Source organism: Mustela lutreola, chromosome 14 (assembly GCF_030435805.1).
Source record: "Mustela lutreola isolate mMusLut2 chromosome 14, mMusLut2.pri, whole genome shotgun sequence".
NCBI lineage: Eukaryota > Metazoa > Chordata > Mammalia > Carnivora > Mustelidae > Mustela > Mustela lutreola.
In genome coordinates this window covers 15,713,811-15,738,758 of record NC_081303.1, presented here as the reverse complement: position 1 = coordinate 15,738,758, position 24,948 = coordinate 15,713,811, and the positions used below count along the sequence as shown (strand labels likewise).

General features: G+C 38.6%; 1 protein-coding gene and 1 pseudogene across 5 annotated transcripts in view; one reads left to right on the top strand and one right to left on the bottom strand.

Annotated features, from left to right (window-relative positions):
- Window positions 1-24,948, bottom strand: part of KCNK2 (potassium two pore domain channel subfamily K member 2) — a 231,241-nt gene that overhangs the window by 57,560 nt on the left and 148,733 nt on the right. For all 5 annotated transcript variants that reach the window (XM_059146357.1, XM_059146359.1, XM_059146358.1 and 2 more), the window contains exons 4-5: window positions 14,433-14,593; window positions 12,146-12,332 (exon numbers count right to left, since the gene is read on the bottom strand). In XM_059146357.1, coding sequence (XP_059002340.1) covers window positions 12,146-12,332; window positions 14,433-14,593 — 348 coding nt within the window. The remainder of the gene's footprint in view (window positions 1-12,145; window positions 12,333-14,432; window positions 14,594-24,948) is intronic.
- Window positions 18,651-21,832, top strand: LOC131815185 (large ribosomal subunit protein eL36-like; annotated as a pseudogene).

Genomic DNA, 24,948 nt, shown 5'->3' with positions numbered 1-24,948 from the left:
CAGATGTGGCGGCCTCTCCCCCACTCATTTCCCAGGTTAATGGCTATGAGTGAAGCCAGCTGTGGTTAACAGTCTACCTCAGGACGGGGACTTTAAGGAATATTCCCAAGCAGCTGACGAAACTCCCTTTGTTTCGGGGAGATTCCCTGTCTTCTCTGGCCTGACACGGACTGCCTAATCCCACTTGGTGGGAAAACATGGCGTCTGCTCATCTGTCCGAGTAGATGAGCTTCAGAACTGGGAACTCTTTTTCTCTGCCTTCTGGCTGCCCTTTGCCTCTCCAGTCTCCCCCTCCCTCTCCCCCTTTTTCCTTAGCACCTTGGGTGTGGTCTGCGCACCTGCTCCTTTCAGATTTCCCCACCATGGTCTCGGTAAAATTGACAATGGGGAAAAAACAGACTTTAAAAAACGGGCCCAGGTGTGGAGCACCTGGGTGGCTCAGTGGGTTAAAGCCTCTGCCTTCAGCTCAGGTCATGATCTCAGAGTCCTGGGATTGAGCCCTGCATCCGGCTCTCTGCTCCACAGGGGGCCCGCTTCCTCCTCTCTCTCTGCCTGTCTCTGCCTACTTGTGATCTCTGTCAAATAAATAAAATCTTTAAAAAATAAAGAAAAAAAAATGGGCCCGGGGGGGAACACAACTTGGTATTAACTAATTTGTTTGTTGCTTTAATTTAAATAGATATGTCTTTAAGATTATCAGCATTAAATATGAAACATTTATTCCACCAAAATCTGTTGAAGACCAAATAAGTTCATGCTGTCTCTGCCGCAATTTGTCAGCAAAACGATGACTTAAAATGATGCATAATTGTCTGCTCTCCCAAGTTTTCATGGGTAATTGTTAAGTTCGTTTTCAATCTGAAACTTTAAAGTTTGGTCTGGACGACAAATGGCATTAAAATCATTGGAGATCTAGGTTTTTTCTAAATAGGATAAAGTGCTCAATCATTGATCACCAGACGTAGGTTTGTGCTTTGACTACTTATTGCAAAAAAAAAAAAGAAAAAACTAAGGATATTTAAGTTGGTAAACGGGCTTTGTGCTTACCTGAATCACAAATTTGCTGTCTAAAGTTTGGTGCAACAGTTCACAACTGGTTACTACTTAGTTTTCACTGGAGACTAAGATGTCTAAGAATGCAAAATTCTGCTAAATGTAATTAAAACTGATAGACATAAGGAAAACAACTCTGCATGTAGAAAAGTAGGAGATATGTAAGAAAGATAGAAGGAATGGGAATACATTTTTTTGAGGGTAAAAGAAGGTAATTTTGTCCTAAATGAGATGGGTTGTTTGAAGAGAAATGGCTTGGGACAAAATCTGAATGCAAAGGAAAGTTATAGGTTTGTGAAGGGTAATTTTTGGAGAGGAATTTTAAATGTGGTCAGGACAGACTGAGATTGAAATAAATGGATTTTGAAGTACATGTGTGTAAGATTAAAAGTCTGCTTTCTCTCAGTTCAAAAGACAGAGTTTTCTTGAATTAATTGATCTGCTATTTAAAAAAAAATAAATAGCTGTTTTCTCTCTGCCTGTCCAGAAAAAACAGTTGTTTTGCCTTTATCAGGTTTTTGAGGATTCCTAAACCTATTTAGGCATGTGCTTTAAAACTTTCTAAGGTTTTAACTTTTCCAAGATTTAAATTGTAAAGGAAGTCTCTTTAATTCATTAGGCCCTTTATTTGTTATGAAAAGTTACTCTGGAAGAATTGTTAAACAAATGATAGGCTTTAGGTTGTATTGTTCCAGTAAATGCTATAACTATTCTAGAGATGATAAGCAATTCTTAAAGTTTTAATCGGTTTTAATTTTTAACCATATCCATTTTGAATTTTTGTTATTTATAATTGTTCTTACTCTCTTGCAAGAAGAGGTCCATCTTCAAGAAGATTCATATAAAGGATTTTAAAGGACAAATATAGGGGTATTTGGTATCTTTAAAAGAAAAATAGGTAAGAATTTCTAGAACTAAGGCTGCATTCAAACTAAGTAATGTGGGACTAAATGAACTAAAAATTGATTATAGTTTTGTCACTCTTATTTGACTGCTGGTTCTCTAATGTTTGCTCTTCCATATGAAGGAAACTGTCTCTCAAGGTATCTATGACTTACAAAAGTGGGATAAAGTATTCAAGTGTAAACAAAAGCATTAAAGCATTTAACATTTATCTCTACCTAAATCCTCTGAAATTCAGAAGGTCTCAATAAACTTTCTTCCATGGCAAACATAATTATTTGCATAAGTTCAATAAGAATCTGTTCTCCTTGTAACAGGGCACCATTGGAAACATGGGTTATTTTGCCAAGGCTTTGACTGGAAGGTCATGTTTGAGAAAGATATGCATAGACTCAGATAGGACCAGACAGCTCAAAGGAGCTAAGATTGACTTTATGAAACCTGGAGCCATAAAGACCCTTGGAACTGTGGGCCTGATACCTTGCTTACAGAGTTCCCAGCAGCCTCACCAGGTGAGTAAAGAATGTCACTTCCTGGCAGGTGCAGGAACCTCACGATTCTTTGGGGACCTCCAGAAGAGGAATCTGCCCACATCTACAGGTGTGTCTGATGGCAAGTACTTGGCTTGGCTTCTAGCCTGGAGAGGCTACTCAAAGTTCAACCTAGAGATTCTTTAAAAAAGTTCCAGCAAAGCAGATTCAAAAAGATGATAACTCTGTATGATCCTTCATTATTCTTGCTGAGCTTATGTAAATCATTAGGCCAAGTTTATCAAAACTGGACTTGTTTTACAAACATATTAGTCCTGATTTGGATACCTTTGATTAAAAATGATGGTTACTGTAGAGGGAGAAATCATATTTCAATAACATACCTTTGCAAATGTTAAATTTTATCTCTGATTGTCTTTGAATGCTGTTTACCTAAGCTAGACAACTTGAGGTAAACCTCAGACAAATTGCCAAAATAGCTCATATAGACAATATCTGTGCTTTTTATTCTGGGGAGATAACAACAGGACCCCAGAGGCATATGACTATTGGAACTGAAAAAAAAAATGTAATTATTCCCCAGCATTTATGTAACTCAACTGGCCCTTTGACCAGTTCTGTGTGGCTGGAATAATGAAGTTGCTCCTTTAAAATAAGAAGGTGCCCCACTGCATGGGGTTAATTATGGACTTACAGAAATGACGACCCCACTTTCTTTATGATTTAACTGGATAATGCACTTGGGGATGCCCTTATCTCCCAAGACAAGTTTTCTTCCACTTGCCAGTGATTCCTTGTAATTAGAAGACTGCTCAGGCTAGACCTCAAAGAGAATTTCTTGACAGTTTTATTCCTTAGTCATGGTTATCCCGGAAGCCACCTCTGATGAGGTACAATTACAAACAAAGACTTTAGCCAAGCACTGAAGAGCCCTCCTGGTAAAAAGAGCCTCGAAGCTCACTATGGGATAGGACTACAACATAAAATAAGCAACACAGTATGCTTGCTTGGCCAGACTCTAAATAATACTTTCCAGGCACTAGACAAACTCAGCCAAAACTTAAGTGAAGTCGGAGAGGGGCTTCCTGAGACTGTGCCACTACTGTCTACTATTGCTACACCATTTGGGGTGTGAGGAATTTCCTCACGTGTTGTTTTCACATTACAGATAACTCCCACAAGGTGTCCCAATTAATAGGGGATATTTGTGATCAATTAAATAAGACCAAAATATCCACTGATCGTTTTGACAAAGTTAGTAAGGGATGTATTCATAATTAGGGGCATAATAACTTGTTTTATGTTTATTGTTTTGCATGGGCTGATGCATGTCCCCTTTGCTGTCCATCATGACCCACTGGAGCCATAGCATGGGCCCCTAGAGCGACCCCTGGATAGATTCTAACTGCCACACAGGCTGCCGCCCCATTTCAGCACGAAGCAGCCAGAGTGGTCATCGTGCCATCCCTAGGGTTACTGTTCCAGGGGGAGGAATAAGTAAGGGACAGCGGGGCTAGGTAGGGAGATAAATAGGGGCCAATAGGATCAGGCTCACAAAATTCAAAATGGAGGAGATGAAAAGAAGCCAGAGATAGGAAATCAATCAGACCATTCTGCGCTAGATGTCAGAGTTCCTATAACCCCTCTGACTCCTGAGAGTCTTTTCCTATATCCTTAATAAACTTCTATCACTTTACTCATGCTCCATTGTCTGCGAGATTCCTTCTTCGACAAGAAGAATGGTTCTTGAGAGAAGACCCTGCTCTCCTGCATCACTGTTTTATCAGGAGCCTTCTTATCTTGCTTCTGTCCTCATTGCAATACGTTGGCCTTATTCTGCACCGAAAAACTTGAGTATGCAATGCCCTCTCCGACTTTTAATTTTCTTTCCTTGAGATGCTTCTGAACCACAGAATATTTATAAAGAAAAAAAAAAAGAAGAAGACACATTCTAGCTTTAAAGAATCATCTCGCTGTTCTGAACTAAAATCATCAATGCCATGTCCCCATCATCCTCTGGTTTAAAATGATATTTGTTTTATAGAATATACATACAGACATAGAACTTTGTTCTAAAGAAAATGGGCATCATTTCATTATACTGCTCTTTAAGTATTTTAGTTTAGATATCAAATATTGATTTTAATTTTTTTATTTACTTTTATTAAATAAAACTATTTTGCATTAATATAAAGGGGGGGCTTATTTTCTGCTTTAGCATGCTTATCTTTTTTATAGCAAAGCAATTTAACCAAATGAAGAGTTTTTTTTCAGGGCTTCAAGACCCAAGAGGCTCTTTCAATAATGTAAATTCTGCTTTCTTTCTAACAAATGGAAGGTATGGATTCAGTATTAAACTGTAGCTCACCTACTAAACCAAACTTCTCATATGATATTGTCAGAAAAACAAAAGGCAAAAAAATGGTAACTAAACCTTTCTAGTATTTGAACCTATATTTTTTTGATTTTTAATTTCAGCATTCATCATGTTGTCCATTTCCTGCTAGGTACTTGTCTAAATTAAGAAAAAAAGCCATTAGAAGAACTGGGGTTTCATGATCACAAAGAAAAATCAAAATATTTTCACTCACTCATCCTTCATAAGGATGGAAACCTCTAGTATTTAAGATGTGCATAATTGTTATACCTAGAAACTACCGTCTAAAGTCTCGATATAGAGCAATTTGGAGCCTTTCTCATTATACTTAGTACAATTTACTGCCTGTCTCACTAAGCCATAACTATCAATCATTGAATGTTTTCCTTCTTATTTTTTTTTCTACATGTTTCCACAATGCTTCTATAAATTCATTCTGAATCTGAAAAGTTAAATAACTTCTCGGTTTGTCCCCAGGTCCTAGGACTTCTGGACCATTTGGATCAAATCCCATTTAATTAATCATGCAGACACTCTCCATTCTGTTGTGAGTTCTCTGAGAGTCCCTGGCTCGATCAGGGGGCTGCCAGGCTCTCTGCAGTAGTTTCCTGTATTACAAAATAGAATGACTACCAGGAAGAGAAGAAAAATTCCCTATTGAATTTGATTTTTTGCTCCCAGATTTGAAGCATTCTGTCCCAAAGGAAAAGGAACTAGAGCAATCATTATCACTAAGTGCTAAGCACAGTATCTAATAAGCAATATATGCTCGCTAAATATCTGAATAAACAGGAGAATGATGAATATAATACATCTCCCTGGGAGTTACATAAACCCTCCCTTTCTGATAAAAGTGATTTTTCTGAGACATTGGGTGGTGGGGTGACTGGTCCCCCATAGACCTCACTCTTCATCAGCTACTTTCCTTCTTATCTGTTGAATTTCTGGCAAATTTTTACTGTTACTGATCAGCTCAATAGCAAGTTTAAGAACTGGCCACTGACACAGTTGCAAAGCCTTCAGGCAACACCAGCAACTGTTTTCTAGAGGGTCTCTGCTAGAACTGGTTTGAACCAAAACACCTGCCATGATTTTCCAACAGAAATTTATATGTTTTCATGATAAAATTCCCCTCCATTAAGCAAGCTCTGAGCACTCCACCGAATGAGTCATGTTTTCAGTTGTAGGGAAAAGCAATAGTCTGCTTACTAAAATCTTCCTTTCCGATAATGACTTTGAAAACATAATTCCAAGAAAACTTCATTCTTAATATGAGATAGATAAATATGTTCTTCCCAAGTTAAAAAGAAGAATGTGAGGACAAGTGATTATACAACTGTGAAAATTTGAAAATTTAGTAAAAGTAAAAAAGTGCCAGAAAAATTTTACCTTGGAAAATCCTAAACTGTATTTTCTGTATAGAGGAGCACAAGATACTAAGCCTAAAGCCTATTAACTCAGTAAGCTTTGGTCAGGGAGGAAGACCTTCCCCTGCCCTATGGTCCTTCTAGCTAGACTTAGAACCAAATTGACATGAGACATATTCAACGGGGGGGGGGGGGGGGGGGGGAGGGGGATCACATTGAATAGGTATACGGGCAGGGAATCCATAGAGATAGGAAATTCCAAAGACAATGAAGCTTTTATGAACAAGGAGAGGGGTAGGGGTATGAGGACACAAAGCGGAAGAAGGCCATTACCGGGAGGGTGAGAGGAGATACTTGGAAAAACAAAGGTTGCCCTATTCTGCAGGAAAATTTCTTAGGTAAACGGGAGTCTCTGTTAAGCTTTTTTCCTGGTATAGACTGTCATTTCCAGAGAAATGTATTCAGGCAGCTGAGGGGGAGGCAGAGAGCTTTTCCTGCTTCTATTGCATTTTGATTACTTTTAATGTGAAATAATCTTTGTGCCAAAGTGGCCCATCTTGGGGGCAGCGTGCCCTTGGCCCCTACACCTTCCATAACTACCTGTGAGATATGGAAAATTTCATTATTCAATGAAAAATACTAAATTTCACTAATCCAAATTCCAAGAAGATATATTTGGATGGCTAATTAAATTTATGCTGTGATGGAAAATGTGTTTTCATAAGATTAACCATGAGGATTTCTCAGAACATCTAAATTTTTGGCTAAAATTTTTGTTTTTTATTAGAAGAATAGGTAATATGAGGACACTGCTTTTTGAAATATAAATTTTCATCTGGCTTTCACTCATTCAAATTATGTTTTATGAACAAACCTGGTTTATGAAAAGGGGTGTTTTTTGAGGCCTTCTTTAGGCAGCCTCTAAACAAAATGTAGCCATGTTTTCTCTCAGTTTGCCTGGCCCACTTTTATCCCAAGAGCATATATAAAGAGATACTGTCTTTGGAAAAGAATTTTAAATTGCATTATATTTGGTAATTAATTGACTTCTCTCCAAATTTGAAGAATCATCATTTAAAAAAAACAAAACAAAAACAAAAACCGTGGACCTGGAAGACTAGTCATAGGGGCAAGCCTGTATAAATAGAATTCAATCTGTCACACATTTCCACATAATTAATATTACTGCTTAGGTTTTAATGAAAAACTGATTTAGCTCTCAGTCTACAAGGTAAGCATGATTTAACAATTTATCACCAGACCTTTCATTACATGAAAAATGATATAGCAAAAGTTAAGAAACAGACCATAGGAAATTAACAGTTAATTCTCAAAAGTAATTTTTGTCGTTAAAGTTACTTTAACTTCCCTGTGTAATCTGACTATAAATTACAGGTGCTGCTAAAATCAAGTAAATGACACTTTTTGCTAAATAATTGAGTTTGCCTCTCTTCGCCTTTTAGGATGGGTTACTATGTGCAAGCAGTATTCTTAGTAATAGGGATCTGTTTATTCATGTATAAAGTAAGTGTGGGAGTTGCCTGTGGCCTCCTGGGTTCTTTTAGTTCTAGAACATGGAGAGCTAGTGAACGAACAAAAAAAACCATTTGGAAGGAGCACACATCAACCACTAAGGTAATCAACCAGCCACTAAAACACCTTCCTTGCATACATATGAATATAGAATTAAATTTTCCAGGTCTTTTGCTGCAGAAAAACTACCAAATGCGGAATTCCTGTTTTCAGTCACATATACAATGAAACTTGAGCCCTGTCTATCCTGTCTTTACTAGTGGTCTGTAAATGCTTTTGTTTCAATATTACCAACAGTGAAAAGGTTTTGCACACACACATTTAAATGTGTGTTTGTTTATAAATTAGAAGTCTGTTATGCTCGGGGTGCATGGGTGGCTCAGACGCTTAAGTGTCTGACTCTTGGTTGCAACTTAGGTCATGATCTCAGGGTCATGAGATCGAGCCCCACATTAGGCACTTTGCAGAGTGTGGAGCCTACTTAGGATTCTCTCTCTCCTTCTCCCTCTGCCCTCTCTCCCTGCTCCTGCTCTCTCTCTCTCTCTCAAAAAAACAAAAACAACAACAACAACAACAACAAAAACAACCTATGATGCTCTTATATATTACATCATGAACACTACGACATAGAAAGAAGAAAAAGTAAGGAATGAGGTTTAAAAATACACAGAAGCAGGAGTTGTCCTGTTTGCCTCCCATGACAGAAAATACACCTGGCATGGACTTTCTTGCTTATACCCTAGAGATGGGCTGTTTCAGAGCTGTGGTCCAAAACATCACAAGATGCTTGTAATAATCACACCAAGATGACAATGTGTATCCTAAACATTCATACATCATTTTCCAAGATGTACTTATCCTCCTTTAATAACATCAGTCTGAAGAGTATGTTCTTTAATTGATCTTCCAAGGAGTTCCATACACCAATGCGACTGAACCTTCACTGCATTCAGAGCAGGGCTGGCAGGTGTGAGAAGGGCATGGGACGGTGAGGGTGCATGGCTGGGTGCGCATCTCTGTTCTTGTGGTATTCACAGCCCAATAGAAAGGCGAGAAGATTCAAGTTAGAGCACTGCCTCCTGCTTTTCCTTGGCGAAGATACCAAGGTTAAGTGACAGTACTATCTGTAATGATGTGGAATCTCAAAGGGGAAGGTTCTACGAAGGGAACAACTGCAGCTTCCCAGATGGGATGCTTGCCTTTTGCTCAGTAGCTGACTTCTGCTGCTTAGCCACAAGCTACCCAGAAGGAAACACTGTGTGTACTCTATTGAATTAAGCAAGGCAATTCTTTTCCCAGCTCCTTAAAAAAAGAACTCAAGGTTTTTGTTTTTTCCAAAGAATCTTGCTAGGAGAACACATTTCCTACCAGCCTTTGCCACATCTCCTTCCAAAACTGCTCCCTGGGCACAGGGACCTGCTTGGTAGGTAAGGACTCTGCTCTACATTATCTTTCTCAGCACTCAGCCACTTTAATCCTTCCTTTGCTAATTTTTAGCAAAGCATATTTCTAATGCTTTCTATTGTTTCCTCTGCAAAATAAAAATAAAATCCCAGTAATGGGCTTAGCAAGGGCGTGATAGAATAAAATCTTAGTAATAATCAAGATGTTTATTAGATGACAATGTCACAAGTATCATTTTGCAACCATGTTCCCCTATAGTGCTCTGTCAGGACTCTGGATTTGGGGTCTCCACTCATACACACAAGACGTTCTTAGTGAACTGCTCTTCTATTCGAGTGGCTATGAAGAGACCCATATGATCTAGCTAGTTTCAAAGTGCTGATCTCTTGAGGTCAAGTTTAAAAAAAGAATAGGTGGGGCGTCTGGGTGGCTCAGTGGGTTCAGCCTCCAGCCCTTGATTTTGGCTCAGCTCATGATCTGAGAGGGTCATGAGGGGTTGTGAGATCAAGCCCCTCCCGGAGCTCCCTGCTCAGCGGGGTGTCTCTCTCTGCCCCTCCCCCCAGTTTGTACGTGCATCACTCTCTCCCTCTTTCTCTAAATAAATAAAAAAAATCTTTTTTTAAAAAGGGTATTATTTTTCAATCTTCTACAAAACCATAAAGTAAAAATATTTGTTCCTTTTTTCTAAGCCATTCTATAATGGGGTCACAAATACAACATTATTTTAGGATTCCACCCACTTTTTTTTTTTTTTTTAATAATCTTTGAGGGTTTCTTTGTTTTTGTTTTTACCAGCTCAGGACACATACTAGACTGATGGAGTCTGTCAATTTCTTCAAATACACGTGCACTGTATTGTATTACTGAAATCTGTTAGGAGTAGAACTTAAACATTCTTACCCCTCCCCACTCCCTCAAAAGAGAGCTAATTGAAAGGATGGATATGTTAATGTGTTAATTAATAGACAGTGGGAATCCTTTCTTAATGTATACTTATATCAAATCACCATGTGTACACTTTCAGTATTTTAAATTTTCTTTTTTTTTTAAAGATTTTATTTATTTATTTGGCAGACAGAGGTCACAAGTAGGCAGAGAGGCAGGCAGAGAAATAAAGGGGGAAGCAGGCTCCCTGCTGAGCAGAGAGTCCTGTGTGGGACTCGATCCCGGGGTCCTGAACTGAGCCAAAGGCAGAGGCTTTAACCCACTGAGCCACCTTAAATTTTATTTTCAATTATATCTCAACAAAGCTGAAAAATAAATAAAATGTTGCATTGCTATTAAAAATTAAAATAACACAGGCAGTGTAAGGCTGTTGGCCTTACACTTCTCACCAAATGCCTATATATTACAGACCTTGTTAATGATATTTATAAAGTAGTGCAAGAGGCCAAGGTTAACATATCACAAGTCTGACTCTTGTTATCATCTCACTGTGTCTTATTTTCTCCTACATGAATGCATTTTTCCACTTCGACTTAAGCTAACCATACACCCTCAGAGATAGAAAAATGGGTGTTTTAGGGCAGAAATTTGTCTTCCTGTAAGGAACTACAAATTCGCTTCCTTCATGAAAGCATGTGCATCCTCAAGGGCAGTCTAGGCTTTGCCAGATTAAACCATAATTAACAGATCAGTAGAAACAGATGAACTATCAGCCTTCTCTGAGATTTTATAGAACTGTGCAAAATATTTTTTCTCTGAAAACATTTAAGAACTTTGGCAAAGTTCTTAAACAAGAAAGAAGAGTGAACAGCCAGAAAGTATAAAACTCTCGTAAAGCTAAATTAGGCTGGTGAGTTTATCCTACGAAGTTTAAGGGCACATTCCTACTATATAGTTAGCAAGTTTTCTAATACTGGAAATTGGATTTTCTAAAAAAGAATGGTTTGGATTTTCAAGAGCTGGTCAAAATGATCCAAGATAGAATGCCATTGTGCTTACTTTTACCACTGTTATTATAATTTATTTAAAATTGGAATTAGAACAATATGATAATTGGATAATATAAATGGTAAAGAGGGAGTTAAAGTCATAGAAGTTAAGACCCAAGAGATACAACAATAGAGCAAACTGCAATTGTAATAACATGTAGAAAAGGAAATACCAAAAAACATGAATAAAAAGTGTGGATACTGGTAAATGTAAAAAATACTGTCCTGAGAACTGAAAATTAAATGAGATAAATATCTTAGAGAAAAGAAGGGTTTAAATAGCTTAGAACATCTTCTGAAGTTTGCAGGTGTAAAACTGCGACATGAAAAGGCTTAAGTAAAAAGAGCAAAGATAAACTCGAATTTGTCTAACAGTAAAAGAAAAATAAATGCATAAAAAACAAAAATTAGAGGCAGATTGTCTGGTTTCTGAAATTAGGGTGCAAATATAAGATTCTGAACAACAGCAACTCAAATTTCTTTTCTAGAATGAAAATAGATGTTCCAACTGCACCCTTCTGCCTACCTCCAATGTCCCAGAATGACTTTTCTTTTGTCTCTCTGTCCCTGTTATAGATGAAATGGTCTTCCAAAATGGTATGCTCCAATCCTAATCCCCAGTACCTCGGAACATCTAAAGATGTAATTAGTTCATCTGAACTCATACTGGAGTACAGTGGCGAATTTTTGTCCAGTATGACTGGTGTCTGTGTAAGAAAAGGGAAATCTGGACACAGTGACAGAGACACAGAGAGAAGGAATATCGCGTGATGTCAGCAGAGATGGGAGTAATGGGGCAGGACAGGCAAGGACGCATGGCCTCCTCCACAAGCTGGAAGAGGCCAGGTGGGGTTCCACTTAGAGTCTCAGAGGGACTATGTTTCAGTAGTCCTCTTGATTTTGAAATTCGGTGAGGCCATGAATTTCTTTTGTTTAAAGCCCCCCAGTTTTGGGGCACTTGTCTCATGACAACAGGCTTGGGAAACTAAGAAAGACACTGGGTTGTGTTGCAAACCTGAGTGAAAGATTTAACTAAAGGACATGGGTTAGGAGAGCAGGGTTGTTGCCAGGAAAAACACTTACCTGCCACGTAGTCACCAAATCCAATGGTGGTTAGAGTGATGACCACAAAATAAATGGCATCCAGGGCACTCCAGCCTTCTATGTGCTTGAATATGATCGCGGGCAGGGCAACAAAGAGTACGCAGCCAAACAGTATAAAGATGATCGTTGAGATGATGCGAATCTTGGTCTGACTAACATTCCACTTCTAAGGATGAGAGCAGAGAGAGCAAGAGAGAGACACTGATTGAGATGTATTGATCATGGGCGTACCTAAGACCCTGTTCTCAGCAAATTCGCAAGTGAGGTTGTTATTTTTTTCCCTCTTATAATGAATGTTCAGTTGTCTTATAAAAATTGGGCATAACACGAAGAACTCAAAACAATCAATACCAATGATGGTGCACATAGCTTTACAACAGGCAAAATGCTTTTGAAATAAATGATATTTGCTCTGAGAATACAGTTTCAGTTGTACATCATTCTTTGCTTATCTGGTTTACTTTGGAAATATTTCTATTCTGTAGGCATACTACTGACTGCGGGGCCAAACAGATTCTAGAAATATATGAAAATAGACAAAACTGACCCATGGACAAAATAGTTTGTATTGGTAATTGTGAAAAATGATTAATTTTATGAAAAATTTCCTCCTCACTCCTGTGTTTTCCTATCATTGTTCTACTGATTACAGTGAAATACTAACGGACCTAAAGTCCATAGTTAATTCCTCCGTGAACCAGATGAATTGTCTTTCTGTTCTATGGCCTTAAACTATACAATTAAATAAATCAAACCTGACAGATAGGCAAGGCTGAATCTTAAACACCTTTCAACTACAGCTGTCTTTTCAACCTTCTTCAACTATAGAAATATCTAAGAGTGAATTTGGAACTGGAAACATAACTAATGCTAAAAACTGTAATTATAAATTGAAAAACCAATACTCAGTAGTCTTATTTTATCAGGAGAACTACATGTAAAATACTTTGTTGAAATGTCTGTGAAGAGATGAAGATATTTTTGAAGAGTAAATAAAATGTATTTGTAATAGAGGTGATGGTAGTAACACCTTCTTTACAACCCCTCCTCTCATGCAACTATTTTCTTGGTCATTTTCTCCAGGAATAAAAACGTGTAATCATTGTGGCATTATTACTATTTTTCATTTACCATTCTAATAAAAGCATTTTCATTTTACTTATCCTTTTCTGTTGAGTATAATACAGCCATGAACATCTTAAGACATGTATATTACTTTTGGTTCTACTAAATTACATCCCTTGGAAAAGTTTCTATCAGTGACATCACTGAATTGAAGTATATGATCACTTTTATCATGTTTGCTAAATAAAATGTCCTTCACAAAAGGGCTATATAAATTTAGAACACCACCAGCAATAAACAAAGGTACCAAAGCAAATTTTAAATTAGAAAACACTGTCAGTTATTTACTAGCTATGTTAAGTATGTATGTATGTATGTATTTATTTAATTTAAATTTTTACTTATTTGAGAGACAGAAAGAAAGAATGTATGCAAATAAGCAGCAGTGGGGTGGGGTGGAGAGGGGAGGTGGGGAGGTAGATTGGGAAGGAGAGAATCTTTTTTTTTTTTTTTTAAGATTTATTTATTTGTCAGAGATCACAAGTAGGCAGAGAGGCAGGCAGAGAGAGAAGGGGAAGCAGGGTCCCTGCTGAGCAGAGAGCCCGATGCGGGGCTCAATCCCAGGACCCTGGGATCGTGACCTGAGCGGAAAGCAGAGGCTTTGGCCCACTGAGCCACCCAGGCACACGAGGAAGAGATTCTTTAGCGGATTCTGTCCTGGGTGAGGCGCCCGACTAGAAGCTCTGTCTCACTACCCTGAGATCGTGACCTGAGCCAAAACCAAGAGTCAGACACTTAACTGACCGAGCCACCCAGGTGCCCCAAGCTTTTATTTATTATCTCTAACTCTCAAAGTGCCTCTGCATTGCCAGTACCATTATTCATATTGTATAAACGACAAAATGGAGATTTCAGGGTAAAATAACTAGCTTAAGAGAATACAGCAAATCAAGACATCTGGCATTGGAAGCTAGGATTGTCAGATTTCTACTTTATTTCTGCATATTTTTGTTTTTTTCCCAGGCACTAATTTACTCATTCAAATTAATTACAAAAATACGGAGTGAGTTACATGCTAATAGAAGTACATAGAAAAGATTATGGAAAACCCAATAACTTGATTGTCTACCCATACCTGAGGTGTTAGAAAAATTTAAAAAAATTTAAACAACATACGTAGTTAAAAGGCTATTATACTTACAATAAATGTATCTTCCACTTTTGCAATTCCTTTTCCAAATATGGTCCCTAGTTGATCACCAACTCCAGCCAACAAAAAACCAAAAAGGGGAATTCCCAGTAAGGCATAGATGATACAGAATATTTTTCCCCCTTCTGTGCGTGGTGAGATATTTCCAAATCCTAAATACAAAAAAAAAAAAAAAAAAAAAAAAAAAAAAAAAAATAAATTGTTTTCAGTTGTTTATAAACGAGTAATAGTTTAAAACATATGATGTTGTTAAAAAGAAAACAAGAAAACTGAAAGAGGACTTGGGCTGTCTCTGTTTTGACCTCAAACTTTTCTGCTTGGGTTCTTCTTTCCAGCTTGGGCTTGGAGCAGGAGGAGACAGACGCTACTGTGTCAAGCCATAGTGTCTGCCCAGAGCCAGCAAGACCCTGCCTGTAACTGACTCCAAGACAATGATGGATTTAACCTACACATGCCCATCCACATTTGCCCCATATTTTGTTGTGTAAACCTGGAAGTATTACTGACTTTTTGGAGACAGTCTTTGAGATGTTAGTCTACTGTCTTCCTGGTGTTGGCCTCACTGAAATCAATTCCTTTCTGGTTTCACCACCACTCATTTCTCTGCCTTCGGATTTTATCAGCAGTGAGTTCCGAACACGGTCTGTTTGGGACCCTGCACCCAGGGGCTCTCACTCCCCTATGCCCCAGTTACAAAACCACAGGCCCAAAATGGTGCCACTTAGGATGAATTCCCAAACTGGTGATTAGTAGCTAATCTTACTGCATTTTCAACTTCACCCAGAAATAATAGTCTTAGTCTCAACCTGAACCAGTCACGAATTTTCCCATCAGAGACAAAGGTCTGCCGCATGGCCCCCTCTCTATCACCCCCTCCCCGAAAGGAAGATGAAGTGATCTGCCTGATACGACCCCCTATTCTTCCCTCTCAGGGAAAGTTACCTTGTCTGGAAAAACCTTTTCTTCTGTTAGTAGCTTTCTTGCCCCCACCCTTATTCTATAAAAATGTTGTGCAATTCCTCTGAGCTCCCCTCCGCTTGCTAGATGGGATGCTGCCTGGTTCATGAATCATTTAATAAAGCCAATTAGATTTTAAGATTTACTCAGTTAACTTTTGTTTTTCAGCAACCTCAAGGCTAATTCATAAAACTCCCAATATTAAAAGATATTAATCACAGACTTTTAACTAGATAAGAATCCCTTTTAAATATATATATTCTTAAAGACTTATTTATTTATTTGTCAGAGATCACTAGTAAGCAGAGAGGAAGGCAGAGACAGAGGAGGAAGCAGGCTAGCCATAGAGCAGAGAGCCCAATGCGGGGCTCGATCCCAGGACCCTGGGATCATAACCTGAGCCAAAGGCAGAGGCTTAACCGAGCCACCCAGGTACCCCCAAATATATTTTAATATACAATATTCCAATAAGTAAACATTTCAATAATCTACAAAGTACAGCTAATGTTCCAAATAAAATAGATGATGAAAACCAAGGGGATAACACATGCAATAAAACCAATATTTTCATTAAATGCCCTTCTGTCTACACTGATAATACTGTTAACTGCAGGGCTCTCATTGTCATTTATTGAGAAGAGCATACTGCCTTAGTATGTTCTGAGGATTTCAAAGGGTAGGGAAGCAAATTTTGCCACCCCAAGATATGTCTCTTTGGCATCCTGATTATTTTAAGGTGCTTATTTTTTTTTTTTAAGAAACTCTGGACACATGAGAGACTCTGAAAACCGAATACAGGTCACACTTTTGCAGGAGACATGTACAGGTAGAAGCGAAGTCTCCATTTGGAAGGGTGTCCCCCCCAGTACCAGTGAGCGGGGAGGGGACTAAATCAGTAGAAAATGTTATCGGTGGAGAACGCATGGACTGAGATCTGCCTAACAACTTTACTTTTCTCTGCTGTGCTTTCCCTAGTAACCTCCCGAACTGAAAAGCTGTGGTCACAGCTTTATTCTGGGGGCGGACTGGAAACAGCTACTGTGCAAGTTAAGATCAGTGGTTCCATAGAACTTTGATTAATTTGAAGGCTATAGCCCATGGGCTCCCTTCTGCTTCTAATTTTCTTTTTAGAATCTTATATTTTGCTTGTACCTGGGATGTGGGCTCCTTAATTCAGATTGATTGTCTTCTGGATCCATATGCTTCGTATCGTCCTCAAATCCATTCCTGTTGTGGTTTCCTCAACACCCTCCCTGTCTTCAACACACTACGGACTGCCCCCCCTTCCCATTTTCATGTTTTCTGCCATCCCAGTGCAACTTTTTGGTGAGGTGAGGTACCTGCATGATTATATCAAACAGCTTGTAAAGTAATTTCATGTTTGTATCAGATGGGAATTAGATATTTGGATTTACCAATATCTTAGCATGTTAAATCCAATAAAAAGTCCACAGATTTATAGTAAGGTATGCAAATATTATGGTTTTTGCAGGTGTTTGCAATTTTTAGATAAGCTATCTAGCTGATCTCCTGGTAGCTGAAGTAGTCTCAGCCTGCTACTTCTCCGCCATCTTGACTTCTCCCCAAACATTATGGTTTTTAAAAGCATCTACTTTAAAGTCTAAAATTAACTGATTGAAAGAAATATGAGGAAAGGGGCACCTGGGTGGCTCAGTCGGTTAAGCATCTGCCTTCAGCTCAGGTCAAGATCTCAGGGTCCCGGGATTGAGCCCCACATTGGGCTTCCTGCTCAGCAGGGAGTCTGCTTCTCCCTCTCCCTCTGTTCCTTACCCCTGCTTGTGCTCTCTCTCAAATAAGTAAATAAATAAATATAAGGAAAAATACTCTGGAAGAGTTTGGCAATATATTACAGCCATTCCTGGATTCCTTTGTAAATTATATCCTCATTTGGTAAAAGATATATTCCTATTATTATCTACCTTATCGAGTTAGGTATCACATGAAAGGGGCTCAGGAAATTTTTTCATATGGTATATGGTATATTTAGGTGGTATAATATATTTATTTAGGTGGTATAATATTTTTTTTTATTTAGGTGGTATGGTATATTTAGGTGGTATAATAATATTTAGGTGGTATAATAATATTTATATTTAGTTGGTATAACAATAATTATTATAATTACTATTAATCATACTGTTGGTAGTAAGTAAAGATGAGCAGATCAATGTATTTAGCCCAGTCAGTATGCAAACTATTTAATAGCCAGATTATTGGGGTCATGAATACACAGTGTTCTTCACTATGTTCTATCAAACCAGGGACGCCATAATTTAGAAGGAGCACTGGCAAAACAGCATGCATAGAAGAAGGCAACTTTTCACATATGGCATCTACACATTTATCTCATTTGTCTCCCATCTGTTCTTTTTTTTTTTTTTTTAAGATTTTATGTATTTATTTGACAGAGAGAAATCACAAGTAGATGGAGAGGCAGGCAGAGAGAGAGAGGGAAGCAGGCAAGCAGAGAGCCCGATGCGGGACTGAATCCCAGGACCCTGAGATCATGACCTGAGCTGAAGGCAGCGGTTTAACCCACTGAGCCACCCAGGCGCCCCTCCCATCTGTTCTTTTTGGTTCATATCTACTAATGCCTTGGAGTGCTGAACACCAGAGCGATATGTACAAAGAATACAACCAGGGCAAGTGGGAAAAGGGTCTGGAAATCTTGCATGAAGATAATTTTAATGGAAAAATTTTAGGCTGGGCTATTTGGGACAGTGCACCATTACTGAATGCTATCCAAGAAAGAAACTCGACAATCTCAACTCCGTCCTGTAGTCAACATCAATTAGCAGAGTAGCAAGAACGAGAAGGCCCTGCTAAGTCAGCGGGGTGGGCTGCTTCGACACAGGTTCTTTGATTATTCCAGACAGTCTTGCTAAGATCCAACAATGTTATTTATTGCCTCTCTCCGGATGAATGAGTACGTGGTTAGAGGTAGGGCTGAATTCTGAGTCACCCTATTCCATCCCATTTTCTCTTTTTTGATTAAGAGGGAAAAGGTCTTCAGAGTTCTAGCCATAAGAAGTAAGCTGCCTTCAGGAAGGACCGGAGATGAAAAATAAGGGATGCTGTTAGTGAGCCCTCTTGCTCAACTGTAGGCTCCAACAATTAAAACCAGAAATAGATAAGACAGCTTAACTCATGCTCCAACTAAAATCCTCTATGCTTATTTCTTACCACAAGTTTTAAACATTCCAGACACCAGACCTCAAAGCACTGATAGCAATGGAATGTCTGGAAGACTTCACCTCACAGGTCCCCTTCCCTGCCCGTGATCCTGACCATGACCTCCTGACCCTCATCTATGATCGCATGCTCTACCTGCTCTCTTCATGTACCCCCCTGCCCCTAATCTTTCTTTATAAAACTCTAGGTGTCCATCTTACTGGTGCAGAGGTCATTTGTTAAGACTTGAATCTGCCACCTCCTCCAGCAGCCAGCACCCGAAATAAATTTCTGCCTTTCTCTTTTCCAAACCCTGTCTCTTGAGTTATTGGCTTCTCTTATCATGAGTTTATCTGAGTTTGTTGGGCAGTGGTGTTGACAAATCCAGTGAGGAGCTTTGCTTCTGATTTGTCTAGGCCCCTCGGGATTCCTTGGAACAGAGCCGTTGGCCAAGGCAGCACACCAGAGCTCACCCATTCATTTCCTGAGTTAGCAGCTGTGATAGATTAATAGATAATAATAAAATTTTTTAAAAATTCTAACTGTAGCATTGCTATAAACAGGCTCTAGTGTTCAAAAAATAAAAGTCTAGCTGTCCGACAGCTCAGTTTGATCTGTTCCTTGAAAGCTAAATGGGCATAAGAAACAAAGCCTCCAAGTTTTCATCCATCATTGACTCAGAATCAGCCTGCAGGCCACTGGAACATCTTCAGAAAAGCTGACAGAAAGCCTGTTTACATCACCAATGCAAGAACCCAGATCCAAAGAAAATTTGAGATATAAGGAAAGCCAGTCTACCTTTCATTGGTCAAAAAATTGGAGACAGGGGCTTTGTAGCATCTCTGTACTTCATTTTTATTACCTCCAAGTCAAAATTAGCCTAAGAGAGACCAAGGGGAATGAAGGAATGAAGTTTCCTGAGATGTCTTCTGTTGTGCTTCCAAATATGTCTTTCATTACCATTATACTGAGCTTCATGATGAATCTGTGCCTCCTAGTGACATCCTTCACAGACTGACCACTTCCCAAGGACAGACACACACAGTGACTCGGCAGTTTTCGGACATAAAGGGAATGCCTACAACTCCCCAGACATTTCCTTGGGTGAGAGAATGAAATGGCTGATCAGAGGATGATCCCTTATGAACCTCTCTCCCCTGAGTAAAATAAGAGGAGACTTCCCTCCACAGATTTACCACATGTTTTAACCAATCAGTGGGCACTGGTTAAATAACTTATTCTATCAATGGATTTATGAAAGGTATCCATTGATTCTAAGCAGTAAGCTAAGCTTTTAAAATATTAATCATTGTGATTGTCGGAATTTCCTCTTTCCCTTGTCAGTTAGCAGCACCTTCATTGCCTCCGGGTAAAATGGATTGTTACAGCAAGAAGAACAGTGAAAAGAAATAGTATTAAGTTTTGTTCTCTTTTAACATCTAAATTAAGGTGTTCACAACAAAATGTATCCTTTGAGGAGAGCAGAAGTCAGGTTATGGCATAACGTGCAAAATAAGAGGGTAAAATGTATGCCTTCCAAAAAGCTTGAGGGAATAGACAAGACTGACCAGGGTTGGGGCATGACTTTCGAGGAGGTGCAGTTAAGCAGAAACCAAAGGACAGGACCTTGAGGTGGGGGATGGGGGGCAGGTTCCAATGGTATACTGGAGCTCACCTGACAGATCAACTATTAAATCATCAGGATTTTTTACAAGCCAGTTGACTTCACATTGGTAGCCTGGAATCAGCTATAGAAGGAATATTTATACCACAGAAATTGACAAGCAATACAATTTAGCCTCCCCCACCTAATCTTTACCAATATGCTATAGAATAAAATACAGTAAAATTTAAGAGACTGTATGTAGTCTTTGCCAGAGATCTGGAGGGAAGCCAAGTCCATGCCTGTGGGCCAACCCTTGATATTTATATTTATGTTCACCATTAGAACACCTATCACTGTTGCTGCACTTTGCTCTAAGGGAAGGGCCTTCCCTGGAAAGCCACTATAAGTCCATTGTAAGTGTACCATCTAGCAGGAGACCCAAATATGCCACTCTCATTTCAATAGTCTCAAGTGAACAGGCCATTATTCTGGGATCATGTATTAATACTACAAATAAATAATACTCCTCTTCATGCACTGTGCATACTTGGCAATTATTTAATTATCTGTAAGAGTTCATTTAATGTCTATATTCCCCACTTGACTATGAGTTCCATGAGTGGAGAGGTTGATTTATTATTTTTATAAATATTTACAAGTATAATTCCAAAATCTTCCTGACTTATTAACTAGTGCATAATTGGTAATCAGTAAGTTTTCTTCAGGGACTGACTGACACATACATCTAAAAATCTCACAATACTTTAGAAAGTGGAAAAGAAAATAAAATACAGGGAAGTAGAATATCTCTGTGTGGGAATTTATTAAAAAAAATCAAATTTCTCCTTCACTAATTAATAAATTTTCTATATTTACAATCAAAGTTCCATAGTTTTAAAAATTTTACAACTTAATGAGATGATTCTAAAATTCACCTGGAATAGAATTAATAGCAGTCAATAAATATTCTATTTTATTTTATTTGTTATTTTTAAAATAAAGTATTTATTTTTAAAGATTTTATTTATTTGACAGAGAGAACCCATGCAGAGGGAGGAGCAGGCAGAGGGACAGGGAGAAGCAGGCCTCCCACTGAGCAGGGAGCCCTATGTGGGTCTCCATCCCAGGACCCTGGGATCATGACCTGAGCTAGAGGCAGTTGCTTAACTAAGCCACCCAGGTGCCCTCAATAAATATTTTAAAAGCAGACTAATGTGAGGCAAAGTTTGCTTCCAAACTAAAAAGATGTTATCTATAATTTTAAGAATTAAAACTATGTGGCAACCTTCTGCTGCGGGAGCTGTTACGGAGCACCAGCCACGGCTCTGTGCTACCCCATGGCCATGGGTCTCAACAAGAGACACAAGGTGACTAAGAAGGTGAGCAAGCTGGGGCACTGCCACCGCCATGGGTGCCTCACCAAGCACACCAAGTTCATGCGGACATGATCTGAGAGGTGGGAGGCTTCGCTCCCTGTGAATGGTGAGCCATGGAGCTGCTCAAGTTCTCCAAGGACAAGCACGCCCTCAAGTTCATCAAGAAAAGAGTGGAGGCACACATCCATGCCAAGAGCAAGAGAGAGGAGCTGAGTAATGTCCTCACCGCCATGAAGAAAGTGACAGACAAGAAGGACTGAACCCCCACACCCCCCATGTAATAAAGCCTTTTTGGAACTTGAAAAAAGAAAACCCCAACAAACAAACAAAAAAATGGATGTGGCAAAGTAATGAATGAAAACAACAGAAAGCACAGAAAGAGACCTCAGCATATAAATGAAAATTTGGTAATTTATTTCAAATCAATATAGAAGTAGATTATTTAGTAAGTAGTGATGGGATAAAGACTAAGTCACTTGGAAATAAATGGTGTCCTTGCCTCACTTTATATACTAATATTTTTTGAATGGATTAAATCATCAATTATAAAGAGAATATGACCATAAAATACTACAAAAAAGGGGCAGGAGAATAACTCTTTAAGCACAACTTCTAGGACACAATCATAAAGAATTTAAAGATAAACATGGCTATCCAAAAAAATATAATGATGCTGTAGGTCAGAGGAAGGGCATAAACTCTATGCAAAGACCAAATGCTTTTCCAAGGGGCAGTGAAGAAAGAGCCAAACGCCTTTCTTGTGGGTCTTCCTAGGGTTCCCCTTGGTCAAAGAGGCAAGCTTTCACTTAATTTGCAGGCCTGAAGTTGGATTGAATCTATAGTGTTTGCACTTGTGATTTGAGACGTTCTAATTCAGACTTCTACCAAGATCATATAAAACTTCGATTATTAAAGATATATCTGTTATAGGGAAATACATATATTCATAATGATAAGTTGATAAACCCCAAGAGCATTATTGGCTTTGTGTACCTGAGACTTACTGAAAGCCTGTCAACTGGCTGACTTTAACAAACAAGTTCACTTCCATTGAAAAATGTCAGGTTAAGCAAAAGAAATGAAATCTTGCCATTTGCGATGACATGGATGGAACTAGAGGGTATTATGCTTAGTGAAATAAATCAATCGGAGAAAGACAATTATCATATGATCTCCCTGATATGAGGAAGTTGAGAGGCAACATGGGGGGTTTCGGGGGTAGGAAAGGAATAATGAAACAAGATGGGATTGGGAGGGAGACAAACCATAAGTGACTCTTAATCTCACAAAACAAACTGAGGGTTGCTGGGAGAGGGGGGTAGAGAGAGGGTGGCTGTGGATATTGGGGAGGGTATGTGCTATGGTGAGTGCTGTGAAGTGTGTAAACCTGGTGATTTCAAAATACCCCTGGGGCTAATAATACATTATATGTTAAAAAAATGTAAAAAATAATCAGCCTAAACATGTAATAAGCAATACCTTTGGATAATAGTAGTCTTTCTACCCTCTGAGTGAGACTTACAGGTAGTAAGTAACAGAGTTAAACTATTTGGACTTACTGGCTGCAGTGTATATATTCCAGATTTAAGAGTTTTATTTAACTAATAGTAGTTCGTGAAAATCTTTGCTCTCGTAGCCAGAATTCAATGTGGAGACTATAGTTTATGATTACGTTTATTGACAACAGCAATGATAAAAGCAACAATAATTTGAAATTGCACTTATGTGGACCCTTCTAGAGGTAAACACAATAAAAAAAATCTAAGTAATTCTGACCCAAAATTTAGGAGGTGGAACTCTAGTACTCCACTCCCATGGAGAGAAAATCCAGGTAAGAAAAATACTGCATACTATTACTTTACTCTGATCAATTCTATATCATAAAACACTAAGTTGTATGCAAAAAAAGAAGAAATCAAATATCACAGCAATCAGTATGATTTAATTCTGTTCAGTGACAAATTATTCAATAATAACTACATGCCATTCACTGTGCTAGATACTCAAGATAGAAAGATGAAGAAAACACTAGATTTAAAAATTCCAAATTGTTAATAAAATCAAATAAATATGCCATCTGCCAAGTTTTTTAAAAATAAGATTTTACTTTTAAGAATCTCTACACCCAACATGGGGCTTGAACTCACAAACCTGAGATCAAGAGTTGCACGCTCCATCCACTGAGCCAGCCAGCCACCCCTACCAACCTTTCTTTAAAGGTGCATAAATGGACAAAGACTTGCTACACAGAAAACAAGGATGGCAATATGTATGTGAGAAAAATCCCTGTTAACACACTGCACTTAAAAAGCTGTGTAGCAGAAGTTTGGTTCCATGTTGACTTTGATCTCTGAAAGGGAGTTAGGTCTATTCAAACGTTGAATCTATGCAGAGGCCATAAGCTCTCAGTACACGGTATTTAAGTACAGACAGTAGAATAGACCCAAGGAGAGCCTGGAGTAACTCCCTACTGGGGCAATAAATGTTAATGTGCTATATCAGGAAATTCAGCAAGGACCCAAGGACAAATGAAGAGTGAGGAGTAAAAAGAGAATGAAAAAGAGAAGGGAATAAAAAACCATCCTACTCAACATGAGTGTCTAAATAATAAGTCCATAAATAAATCAAGTGTCAAGAAATCTGAACACAATCAACACCTGCAGGCAGGAATTTCTCTTAAGTGAAAATAATTTTAGGGGACAGTCCGAACTAAATTTTGAAAGAAGCCGATTAGAATATCCAGAGATTTAAAAAAAAAATGTTTTTATTGAAAGTATGCAATAAATAGGTACAAAATATAAACAGGTAGATAAGAAAAGGAATAAATAAGAAATCTTGGAAATGAATTATATTAGCTATTTTTTAGGGAAATAAAATAGAGGAAATGGACTGATATAGGTGAAGGAAGGACTGTGATACTGAATAATGCATATGTAACTTGACACAGAAAGGAAAAGGGATTTAAAACAAAAACACGGTGGGGGGCACCTGGGTGGCTCAGCTCAGGTCATGATCTCAGGGTCCTGGGATCGAGCCCTACACCAGGCTCTCTGCTCAGCAGGGAGGCTGCCTGACTCTGCCTGCCTCTCTGATAACTCCCTCTCTGTCAAATAAATAAAATCTTTAAAAACAAACAAAACCAAAAACAAGGGGATGCCTGGGTGGCTCAGTTGTTAAGCGTCTGCCTTCAACTCAGGTCATGATCCCAGTGTCCCAGGATCGAACCCTGCATCGGGGTCCCTGCTCAGTGGGAAGCCTGCTTCTTTCTCACCTAACCGCCCCCTTGCTTCTGTTTCCTCTCTTGCTATGTCTCTCTCTGTCAAAAAAATAAATAATATTAAAATAAAATAAAATTAAATTAAATTAAAACATAAAG